The following is a 12,830-nucleotide window of genomic DNA, read 5'->3' on the forward strand; positions in this document are numbered from 1 at the left end:
TCTTCCTGAGATGGAGCTTGTCAGCATTTCCCTCTGCTTTTGTCATTTTGGGAACATAACTTCTCTGTCTTGCTGCCACAGAAACACCGAGCTGATATGCAAGGGAATCTATTCTTCATTCATTCTAACACCAGCACCCTTATTGTGAAATAAGTGCTTTAGTCCTTTTTCACATAGCTCTTTGTATATGAGTAGCTAAGCACTGAGTTCATTAGGAAAAGTGAGTTCCTTTAAGTGAAGTTTATCTCCCCAGACATGCTTGCATCGTGGGACCTGCCTCCTTTACATAGCCCTTGTGCTCATATTTCATGTTACTCAAACTGATCTCAGGGTTTCTTTCTTAAGCATCTGCCAAGTTTCCCTCTAGAGAAGCACTTCAGACAGAACAAACTAATGCTGGAAAAATCATATACTTCAAATGTTTCTTGTGCCAAGTTTTCTGTAAAGCTGGAGACAAAATACAAAAGATTCCTTTTTCCTTCTTGCTACTGCCCATTCCTCTCATCCCCTCCCTCTTTATTCCATTTTCACTTAAAAATACCACACTGAAGTGAAGGTTATAATTTAAGGGAAAGGCAGATAATACCCGAGTTGTAATCTGAATTGCCAGATGCCCACGCTGTCATTCTCGTCCACATTAAGTGGACTCTTTGATCCGTGGATGATTAGTATGGTGCCCTAGGGCTCTTTGGGCTGGTCCTGCATTCAGTACACCTTGCCCTCAAGCCCTGTGGCAGGGTGTTGATCCAGGGTGGATTTGGAGAACCTGAAGTATTGTATGACGATGACAACATCAGTCAGACATGCTGAGGGACCAGCACCAGATTCAACAACAATTCACTTCTGCATAGGGGCTTCTGGTCAACACAGAGCCTCTGACTATGCATTTAACCTTTAAGACAGTTAAACCTTAATTCTGAGTGTGCTGCTGAAAGACTTTCACCCAAACACTTTTTGTAAAGATAAAGCTAGATGAGGAGCCAAATATGTATTTTGTACTTCTAGCAACGTTAGTCCTGCAGGGTTATGTTTGGTTGATTGGTTCATTTTCTGTTCCCTTGGAAAGATGCACTTTCCCTGAGCAGAATATCCAAAATCACATCCTCACACAGGTCTACATGCAAACCTGAAAATGTGAATCAGATTTATTGTGCTGCTTTTGTTCACCTCTCACACTTTCAGACTCATGCTCATTAGTTTTTTTCTTCCTTTATGGAAGCAAAAGAAAAACAGAGGAAAACACACAAAATGCTGAGGTTGACTTTGTCACAGTATGAGCAGAGCTCTGGAGGAATTTTTAGGCTGTCTGGAGATGGACAGTTCTTTAGTGTCTGCAGAACAAATAGACTGGAGATGCATGGAATGATGCTCTGCAAAACCAGAATTCAGCTTATGCTGAAAGGCAGAGAGGCACAAAGCTTGGAAAAAGAAACATGCAAGTAGGACTTCTGGTTAGAATGCTTAGCTTTTAGTTCCTGCTACCAATTATGTAGGCTGGGATTCTCTAGGGGCAAAAGATCTGATTTGCTTGGCAATAGTATTTGTTGCTTATGGATTTCTCTTCTATTCAGGTTACACATCTGTTTGACAATGGAGGGACTGTCTTCTTTGCTATTTTCATGGCAATTTGGGGTAAGTCCCTTTTTTATTTTCTTTGTATTTGTGGTTCACTTGACCCTTTTATATGATTGCTGGGTAAAGGGAGATTTACAGCTCTTGATAAAGAAGGATTATGATTTTGTCACACAAACTTCTTTTTCCCTGTTTTTCACTTCAACTTAAAATGCCACATTAGTAGTGGGTGAAAATAATACCTTTTATCGTTAATGTAATGACCATCTTGAGTGTTTTAAATGCCTTTAAGCCTGCATTTTACATCCTGCAGGCAGAAGTCTTTTGAAAGGCAAATGTGTAGGTTAATCCACTGATCTGCAGTCACTGTAGAAATCTTGTCTTGTAGTGAATTCTCCTAGAATAAAAGAGAATGTTTTTGTGAGAGCTAATTAGAGGGAGGTATAGGAAGGGTTTGATGTTAAGTGCTTACAGCAATTTAAATACTTATATTCAAATTTTCAGTCTGAATATCTCATTGTGTTCAGTGGCATCACACGCATCGTGTCATGAGGCACAAAGCCAAGCAGTGTGGTACACACAGAGGTCACTGTTGAACAAGGCCCTGGACCTGGGTCAAGGCAAGCCAGGCATAAGTGTAGGCTGGGTGAGGAGTAGCTGAAGAGCAGTCTTGAGGAGAAGGACTTGGGGGTGCCAGTTGATAAAAAACTCAACATGAACCAGCAATCAGCAATGTGTGCTTGCAGCCCAGAAGACCAAACTTGTCCTGGGCTGTATCTAAAGAAATGTGACCAGCAGGACGAGGGAAGTGATTCTGCCCCTCTACTCCACTCTTGTGAGACCCCGCCTGGTGTACTGCACCCAATTCTGGTGCCCCCAGCATAAGAGGGACATGGAATTGCTGGAGCGGATCCAGAGGAGGGGAACTTGCCCTGTGGTGACAGGCTGAGAGTTGGGGCTCTTCAGCCCAGAGAAGAGAAGGGTCTGGGAGACCTTATAGCAGACTTCCAGTACCTGAAGGGGGCCTACAAGCAAGCTGGGAAGGGAGTTTTTACAAGGGCTTGTAGTAACAAGACGAGAGGGAATGCTTTGGAGCTTGAGGAGGGTAGATATTGACTGGAGATTAGGAAGAAATTCTTCACAGTGAGGGTGGTAAGACACTGGAATACGTTGCCCGGGGACGTTGTGGATGCCCCCTCCTGGAGGTGTTCAAGGCCAGGTTGAATGAAGCCTTGAGCAACCTGGTCTAGTAGGCGTCTCTGCCCATGGCAGGAGGGTTGGAACTGGATGATCTGCAAGATCCCTTTCAACCCAAACTATTCCACAAATCTATGAATCCATGAACAGGTATTATGAAGAACACTCTTGCTTCTCTGAAAGGTCAGAGTTACAGTGCCGTACAAGATGGATGTAATGGTTCCAGCATGAAATGCTTGATGGAATTAGCTTTCACTGGAATTAATAGTGTTTGCTGCTGGAAAATAGGAAAGGCTAGCTTTAAAACAAGAGATAATTGATTCTACCAATGTAAATGTTTGTCTATGTAAACTCTGAGAAAATAACACCAGTTTGCATGCGTAAAACTGAATTCAGGACAGAGTTTGGCAATTTTAGAGACCAGCTTTATTTATGTAATAGCTATGAGTAAGCATTAGTGATTCTATCTTGAAGGATGAACAAATGTCACAATTTTTGGAAGCTGGTCTGGTGAAAGCAAAAAAAAAACCAACCAAAACCAACAATATACAAACAGTAGCAAAATATTGAAGACGTACAGAGACAATACCAGCACATGCACAAACATGGAAAAATCATCATCAGATTGTTAAAAATGAGCATAATGGAACTGAAGGCCACACTTTGATTGCTTCCTTCAGTGATGTTTCTGCACTGCTGTTACTAACAATTAGTGTCATAAATTCCTAAACTACATTGTACTTGGCCATGTGGTCACCAGACAACACTTGTGGCTTCTTAGCATTTCTTCAATCTCTTGTCTTTGAGCTCTCCTTAGAGAGAGCTCTTTCCATTTTCAGCTGGGTTCAGGATGGAAGTTTGCTTATGTGATACTGCTCTGCCATTATCAGGAAAGATGGCATAATATGTGCCAAGGAAGATGGAAGCTGACCATTTAATTTGTCTTTTTTCAAGCAGCAGAGTGATAATCTCATAGGTGAATGTGTCTCAGATTTTAAGTCTGCTGTCCACTGTGCTGTGTTAGGAATCGGGTTCTGATTTTGATGGGAAGTGTGCTGTTTTCGTAACTGAGCACTTCAATTCTTTAGTCTTTTAAATACTTCAATACCTGGCTTACTCCTCTGCAGTGTGAAGGCCATTGTTTCTTTTGGAGTGTGTTTGAATGTAGTTTACTCATGTACCAAACAAGTCTGCATTGCAGTGTTCACAGCCAGTTAGTGAGGTAAACTCCATCACCATGGTCCACAGTCTCCACGCCTGTGGTTTTAACAGACTATACTAACAAGCATGTATCCTGTGAGTCTGCAGTTCCCTTCACATCTGTGTCTTTTTCATGTTTTTTCCTTTCTATTTAGACAGGGCTGGCTACTGCAATTATTTGCATTATACTGCAATAATTTTACTCTTTTTCTGGCCAAAACCAGACTGTTGTTTTGAGCATGTATATACATGGCAGACATAATTCCTTTCCTTTTACGTTAAGTACTTTTTCTGTCCAACCCATACCAAATACAGATCTAGCCTGCAACGCAAATAGATCACTTTGACAGAGGAACAGAAGTTTGCCTTCTTATTTTCCCTTCAATAGCGACTTTAACTCTTGTGTTCTCATAGTCAAAGATTAAGTCCATGTTATATGATAGTTCCATTCTCCCCAGCAAATTCAACCCTGGAGTAATCCAAGTAAATGTGAGTCTTTTTGTTGCACTTACTAAGAAAAGTACAAATGTAGAGTGGGTAAAGTAATGCCCTGAGGTATTTATGAGGAATTATGTTTGGACAGACTAGTTTACCTCAAGGTAGTAAAATGTAGGTTTGGGGTTTTTTTACTGATGCTAAAATATCACTGCAATCCTAGTCGATTTTTGCTCTGTTAGAGTGTCTGCATTCTTCACCAAACTTGCACACAGCAGAATTTTACCTGGGTGCTAACTGTCTGTATTATTTCTAAGTAAGCAATGATAATACCCTTCCAGGAAGACCATAGGTCAATCACTTATTTACAAAGCAGAAGAGTGATGCTTTGCTGCTGGGCTCTGCCTGTTGAATATTTTTCCCCTTGCTTTCCAAGGCATTGTTTGCACAGTAATGGCTGTAAGATAAATGAAAGCGTGTAGGAAACCAGTGAGAATGTCATCTGAAGCAAACATTACGGTGAAGGGTGGGATGATGCCATGTCAGCCATAGGAATGTTGGCAGATGGGCAGCTTGCGTTGTCTTCCTCTGCCTTGTCTCCTCTGCTGGTTTTGTCATCTGATGCATATCCAAAACTCATATCATATGGTCCCAATGAGTTGTCTAAGTGGAGAACTGAAAGGGTAATATAAATACTTTGTACAGATTGTTTGAAAGATTCTTACCTCCATACACTGGGTACCTCATGGTTTAGTCCCTGGCAGCTAAATCCAGTTAACCACTTTCTTGCATAAAGGGGAGCAAAACTTGAAGGCTCTGATTCATGCTCTCCTAAAGACAGCATGTGCTACACCCATTCAGCACTACATGGGTGGTCAGCTTGCAAAACTGGATCCTAATCTGATGATCTGGCTCCTTACAGCACTTGTATTTAATCCAGAAAAGGCAAATTGCCAGACTTTTATTTTGCTTGAATTTCTATGAGAGAAAAGAAGAAAGTGTGTTTAGCCTCTTAGTGTTTGTTTAAACAGTTTCAAATGAAGTCCAGGAGCATGATACAAATGTTTGGAAACTTTAATGCACTTTAAAACACTTTAATACAAGTATATGTCTATTCACGGGGAAGACCAAAGCAATGTTTTTTTAAACCTCTTGAAATGTTTTTACTCCTAAACCCAGATATCCTTTCATCTCTCATTCTGTAACTGTAGTTGGATCTGTAAGGAGTTCTGCCTTTTTCATCTAGTTAAAGTTTGGGAGAGCTTTTGAGCCATAGTTTTGAACTCATCTGCAATTACTTGAAGAGGTTCACTCATACTGGGTATTTTTTTCCTGCTCTTTCAGAGGTTAAAAAAATAACTTGTAAGGAGGGGACATAGAGTTAAACTGTAGCTTATCACTTAATACTCCCCTTAAAAATAACAAAGTGCTGTTAGTTGAAAATCAGTTTGACAGGAGCCAATGATGTCATTCCTAACAGTTCAATAAAAGTAGATTACTTAAGCAGCTCTGTACAGGAGTATAAAAATGTTCCCATGTAAACCCCTTCTGCTGTTCCTTACCGGGGTCGTTCCTTGTATCGTCATACAGCCGTCTGTGGGAAAACAACTCAGACCTCTTCTTACCACATATAAAGTATCCAATCACACCAATTAATATAGATACCAAAATGAATCCTATAATGACACCACCTATTACTCCTCCTTTGTTGGTTTTGTCTGGGAAAGAGAGAAAAGAAAAAGAGGCCATTGAATGAGAATAATAAATCTGTAAGATTAGATACTTCACTCTTGTTTCATAGCAGTCAAAGGCTTTGTGGAGTGAGACCAAGGATCACAGAATCATAAAATGCTAGGGGTTGGAACCAGCCCTGTTGACCAGGACCACTTAGGGCAGGTCTCACAGGAATGCATCCAAGCAGGTTTTGAAGATCTCTGCAGAAGGAGACTCCACAACCTCTCTGGGCAGCCTGTTCCAGCGCTCCGCCACTCTCTATTTTATTTTCTCATGTTGAGATGGAATTTCCTGTGATTGAGTTTACATCCATTGGCCCTCATCCTATGGCTGGGTAGCACTGAAAAGAACCTGGCTTCATCCTCCTGACATGTCAAGCCACCCTTGAAATATTTGTAGATGTTGGATCAAGGATCTGAAGCACTTCAGAGACAGTGACTAAATGAGCTTCCCTGCATAAACTTTCTGCCATTGTAAAAGAAGGCAATAACTGGGCTTAAAAAAAAAGAGCAGGCTAAATGAGTTGTAGTCAAGTAAAAGCCTTCCAAGTTTAATTGCAGAATCAAGCACTATGTTTTGTTTGAAGAAATAAGCTCTGATCACTCTGGGAATGCAATTGTTTGTAAGTATTTAAGCCAATTTCAAGCAGTTAACTTTTAGAGAGCCCAGATTTCAGTATGCAAGGTACAAAATCCAGTAACGCTTTCTGCACCTATTTGATTAGCAGAATAAACCAGCTTCCTCCAACATTTCCCTCAGATTTCTTAAAACTTTTCTCCAAAGTATTCTGTTTTTCTTGGAAGAGAACTTGCTCTCCCACCTCCCTTCCTTCTCAGTCATGTTATCTGAAATCGGGTACGTTGTAATTATTAGATCTGTGGTGGGAAAGCTGAAAGGCTGATGCTCCTTCAGTTCTTAGTACAAACTGTACTCTTCTGGATGTGATGGATAAGCCTTTCAGTCCTGTGTTAAAAGCTTGAAAGCTAATTAAGAGCAAACAATTACTGTCTTTAATTTTCCCTTTTATTTTTCTGAAGACCTGATTCAGATCAGGAGGATAGAAAAAGTGCCATGACAGTTTTATGCTCCATTGTTTCCCCACGCATACTCAACTTGGTAATTAAATGCATAATGAGTAATTCACTTGGAATTATTTATAAGAAGTCATCTGTGGTCACAAAAGTTTCTGAACTTATTTAAGTTGACAGGTTATATGATTTAATTGTTATTTCTACACATCTTCCTTGAAGCTCCACTCCAGCGTGAATGGGCAATACCCTATCACAAGGTTCCCCCACTCAGGGAAGTGTTAATCAAGCAAGTTAATAGCAAATGATTTTAAAAAGGGACTTCTATTCTGAGTGACTTTTAGTTTTAATCTGTACCAGCTCACCTCTTAATTCACAAATCTTACAAAGTGTCCAGAGAAGGACAACAAAGTTGGTGAGGGGTTTGGAGCACAAGCCCTATGAGGAGAGGCTGAGGGAGCTGGGGTTATTTAGCCTGGAGAAGAGGAGGCTCAGGAGAGACCTTATTGCTGTCTATAGCTACCTGAAGGGAGGTTGTAGATAGGTGGGGGTTGGCCTCTTCTCTGAGGTAACCAGCACCAGAACAAGAGGGCCCAGTCTCAAGCTGTGCCAGGGGAGGTGTAGGCTGGATGTTAGGAAGCAGTTCTTCATAGAAAGAATTATTGGCAATTGGAATGTGCTGCCCAGGGAGGTGGTGGAGTCACCATCACTGGAGGTGTTTAGGAAGAGAGTGGATGAGGCACTTGGTGCCATGGTTTAGTTGATTAGATGGTGTTGGATGATAGGTTGGACTTGATGATCTCAAAGGTCTCTTCCAACCTGGTTAATTCCATTCTATTCTATTCTAAAAGCCTTCTCTTCCTAGGAAGGTTTGATTTGCAGCACTATTTTATAAACTAGTTGTCCTTCACTTCACAGTATCACAGTATCACAGTAACTAAGGTTGGAAGAGACCCCAAGGATCATCAAGTCCAACCTGTTCCAACAGACCTCACAACTAGATCATGTCAGCAAGACATGAGCACTTTGCTGCTTACCTTCATTAGCATCTTTTGAATGAGGTGCACCAGTAGAAAGGTCGCTGAAATTATGATTCAGCTCTGTTGCCTGCTGAGTGGAATTGAAGTTTGGTGTAGGACTGTCCTGGTTTCCCAGGGGTGATGTCAGAGCTAAACCAGTGGGGAACAACGTGGTGGGGTTGATTGAAGAGTTATCACTGGGGAGCACCACAGCTGAAGGGGTGCTGTAGATGACTGTAGTTGGTGTTGCTGTGGAAGTAGAAGTGACTGCAGCACTTTTGGTCTCTCCAGAAAAGTCCCCTGTTGTTGCAAAGGTTGTTGAAGACATTGGAATTCTGTTGAAGTTTGTGGCAGAACTTCTTCCATGTTTTGATACCATCATGACATTTGAAGGTAAAGTGGTGCCATCAGTGGACCTCGGGATTGCGCTGTTTGGCCAGCTGCTCATCACTGTTCTTTCAGTTAGTTTTTCTTTGGCCTTGGCAGCTGTTGGTACAGCACGACTGATGGCAGAAGGGTTTATGGCAGTAGTTGCAGGCAGAGCCAATCTCTGTAGAGGTGTTTGCACTGTAGGCTGGTAGTTATCTGTAATTGAGCTATTTCCATTTTTTGTTACATTTACTTCTGTGCCTTCAGTATTGCTTTTGTTCCATTGCAGCTTTACAAGCAGAACAACGAAAATCATTCCACAGCAGGGCTGCATGGTGTTGACTTCAAAGTTTGTATTTTTATAGACAGAACCTGCAAGAAATTCACAGCTGTCTGTTATTTTGTGTTGCACAGCAAAGCTGCTCAGTTAAGATCCAAATAAGCTGCTACCAAAAAAACACAGTTAATGTTACACTATAAAAATCTCACTAGTCTGTCACATGTTGATGCTGAAAACTTTGTCCCTATGTGTCAATGACCTGAAGAATGACCTAAACCAATGCTGATTATCAGCAAAAGCTTTTTGTACAAGAAAATTCTACAAAATCCTGAACAGGCCTCATTCTCAGAGGGGAATAGTTCAGAACCACTTTGCTATAGAATAAGGTAATGATTCATATTTGGATGGCATGCTCAATGCAGTGTTTTCTGGGCAGGCAGCAACTTCAAGAGCATGCTGAAGAGTCCTGCTCCAGTACAAAGAAATAGAATTGCTACAGTTAGCCCTGAAAACTGATCAGTGTTTGATGTACAGTTGATGTACAGTGATGTGCAGTGATGTACAGAGCACTGAGTGTCATAAGAGAAGCAAATTGAAGACTAAATCTGTCCAGGGCTTATTGATGACACTGAATTGATGTGGAAACTTCTTTTCCTGTGGGGAACTGGAATCAGTGTATTAGTCATTAATTTTTCAACTGCTAGATTGAGAAGGGTGAGAAAAACTCCCTTTGAAGTGACATGATTGTAGTAGGTATGCTGTACAGTATATCCAGGGAGTTTTAGCAGGGGGGTGTGTTCTTTCTGTGTATGAGGTTGAGATCATGCAGTTAGCAAGTCCCACGCATAACCTTTCATGTGACAGCACAATAAAAAGTATAAGAAGTTACATCAGCATCATTGATTAATTAAGGTATCCATGTATGTAGGTGCTTTACTGTCTGAGGAAAGGAGATACATACCTGGAGAAAAGCCTTAAATCAGGTGGTCAAGTAAGTGTTTCAGGAAGCAGACTATTAATGAGGGGGGGGGAAAGCCCAAACGTCTCACTTTATGATTCAGTGAGATTCACGTTACTCAGTACCAGCTCAGCAAAAATCAGTGCAGTAGGCGTAGCCTGATGTGAGCAGAAATAACACTGGTATGGGATTAGGCTGCACTTGGGTTGCCTAGATGAGCTCAAGGGGTTTGCTTGGGAGGACCACCACCATATTTCTTCAGTGGATTTTGTGTTTTGCATTTGCTTTTGTGCTGCTAGAGTAAAATTTCATCTGAGTCCTGACAACTGGATAGGAAAGGAGAAAAAAAAAAAACAAACACCAAAAAACAAAGCCCCCCAAAAGACTAAAATTTCTCCTTTGGTGTATGGTTTTATGAAGAGGTATGGTGGCCATTACTCAAGGGATTCACCAAGATGTGAATGCAGATTCCCATAAAAATGACCCTCCAGCCAGTGTGAACCCCAGTCGAGTAGGCACTGATTGTGTCTTTACTGGGAAAGGCTGCCCATTTGCAAGAGAATTGTAGAGGTGCTGAGATCTTGATACTCATTCTTCACACATTTTGAGGGATTTACTCTGAATTTTCCACAATCTTTTCCCTTTGACTGAACACCCTTTGAGACACAGCCTATATTTTTCTCCTGAAGCACGTTGCTTAGCTTACTGACAGGAGTGCCCAGTGGTGTAAGCCAAAAGCTAACAGGCAGAAATAATCAGAATGAGGTTAAAAGCACTCTTGATGTGGATTAAAATGCTAATGCCACGCTGAGGAGGAGTGTCCTACAGACTTCCCTGTTTTAACTGAAATAAACTGGAAGGTTGTTTTCTTATTAATAAAGATTTAAGTTGCTTTACAGCAAAAAGTATTCAATATGGAGCTACTAGTGTGCACAGATGGACATCAACACACCTCCAGTCTAGGTGAAACCCAAGTCCCATTCAAATCAGCCTCTCTTGGATCTGTGGACTTCACCATGAAGGTTGCATTGATGTTACATCTGGCTTTCTGTTTTCCCTAAGCTGCCCATATTTGCATTGAATATTTCTGCAGTAGAGATTAAAAAAAGGCCCAATAAATTCTTATATGGTGAATTTCATATCAATGTATATCTAGTGGTATCCTAAGTATTTAAAAATAGATATTTTTTTTTACATGATAAAGTCCCTGCAATATGTAGCCAGGAGGGGGTTGGTCTCTTCTCCCAGGCAACCAGAACAAGAGGACGTAGTCTCAAGCTGTGCCAGGGGAAGTTTAGACTTGAGGTGAGGAGAAAGTTCTTCACAGAGAGAGTTGTTAGGCAGTGGAATGTGCTGCCCAGGGAGGTGGTGGAGTCACCATCCCTGGAGGTGTTCAAGAGGGGATTGGATGTGGCACTTAGTGCCATGGTTTAGTCTGAGGTCTGTGGTGACAGGTTGGACTTGGTGATCTTTGAGGTCTCTTCCAACCTTGGTGATTCTGTGATTCTGTATTTCCTGAACACAACCCAGCACCTGCCAGTGATAGGTGCAATGTCTGCCAAACCTCTCAGCTCTCAAGGGAAAAAATCTTTTGTCTTCTTCTCATGGGTTGAGAACACAGTTTTCAGAACTGTAAATTCAAAGCACATTCATTTGTTTACATGTCATTAAATTAAACCTTGCACTGTTTCCCTCCTTTACAGGGATTAGAAAACGCATTCATTTATGTCAGAAACAGTGACATGATGAGCAAATTATTAATGAAACATCTTTGAGGTTTGTGGTCTGGAGTAACCTGTTCATATTTGCAGAGCTTCGACACTTAATGTGCTTTTTAGGCATCATAAAGCAGACTTTATTGTTTTTTTCCTTTACATCAGTGATCCAAAAATAGGTGGAATATGATAGCAATGATAGTGCCGCCTACGTATTGAATTTTTGCTCCCATGGCATTTTGCACTAAAATTTGGATTGCTCCCCAAGGATGAGACACTTCTAAATTTAATGAACAATGAATGTTAATTTTTCAAGCTTAAATATATTTTACTCTTTGTGCTAAGAAAATAGTTTGTAGGGTTTTAGTGAATTCTAAAGAGGAATATCAATTATTCATATCCTATAATTACTTTTCCCCCTTCATTACTAGCTAGCAACCTGACAAAATGTTAATTGCTCTGGTCCCAAGTGTTTATTTCCTCTCCAGTTTTGGTACAACTGAAGTCAGCAGAAGCAGTAACAATATTGCAATACCTTTCCTTAAAGAAATTTGGTATTAAGTGTTGTACATGGAATATTTCCCTTCACCACCAATGCCCCTCCCAGCATTAGACTCTGTGCTAAGTTCTCTATTTGTTTGATAAGGACTCTAAAGACACACTGAGGACAAGTGTGAAACTGTCATGGTTTTATGAATGCTACTTCTCTGCTTTAATGACAAAATAGTTGTTCTTCTCTCTGTTATTTTCTCAGAAACACACTCTGAGCAGAATTTGGGTACAGCAGCACCGATTGCTTCCTCAAACACTATGTAAAAGAGCACCACAATTAATAATCAGATCCACTAATAAGCATAAACCCCCCCTAAGACTTACCTTTGAGCTCTAGAAAACGTGCAAGAACCTGTTGAAGTGCAGCTCTGGCCCCAAGTGCAATTAGTCTGGTGGGAAGAGCTGAGCAGAGGTACAACCGATGTGGCGGTGCGACAGCGGTCAGGAACGCACCGTACAGGCGAGGTGAGGTGGGGCAGCCCTTCACCCGCGTCTGGAACCAGCCCAACCGACTCCGCTGCTCTCAGGACAGAGCTCTGTCATTACTGAGGCCACAGAAATTGCAGTGTTTATGGTAAAGTGGCTAGGCAGTGCTTGTTGCATAATCCTTGGAAAGTCTTTGAACAGGTGTTTCAGAGGGGTGACTGTTTTCTGAGAACTACAGAAAGTATTGTTCCAGGTACTATGCAGCTGTTAATTTAACAGAAGATAGTTTCTGATTATCTGGAATACTGTGTCCAGTTCTGGGCCCCTCAGTTCAAGGACAGGGAA

The 12,830-nt window shown here is 41.2% G+C and overlaps 1 protein-coding gene across 1 annotated transcript in view; it reads left to right on the forward strand.

Moving 5' to 3' along the window:
* ANO3 (anoctamin 3) overlaps nucleotides 1-12,830 on the forward strand; it is a 122,620-nt gene that overhangs the window by 87,856 nt on the left and 21,934 nt on the right. The window contains exon 14 of the mRNA XM_054171673.1: nucleotides 1,572-1,632. Within this exon, the coding sequence (XP_054027648.1) occupies nucleotides 1,572-1,632 (61 nt within the window). The remainder of the gene's footprint in view (nucleotides 1-1,571; nucleotides 1,633-12,830) is intronic.

Source organism: Dryobates pubescens, chromosome 22 (genome assembly GCF_014839835.1).
Source record: "Dryobates pubescens isolate bDryPub1 chromosome 22, bDryPub1.pri, whole genome shotgun sequence".
Classification (NCBI taxonomy): domain Eukaryota; kingdom Metazoa; phylum Chordata; class Aves; order Piciformes; family Picidae; genus Dryobates; species Dryobates pubescens.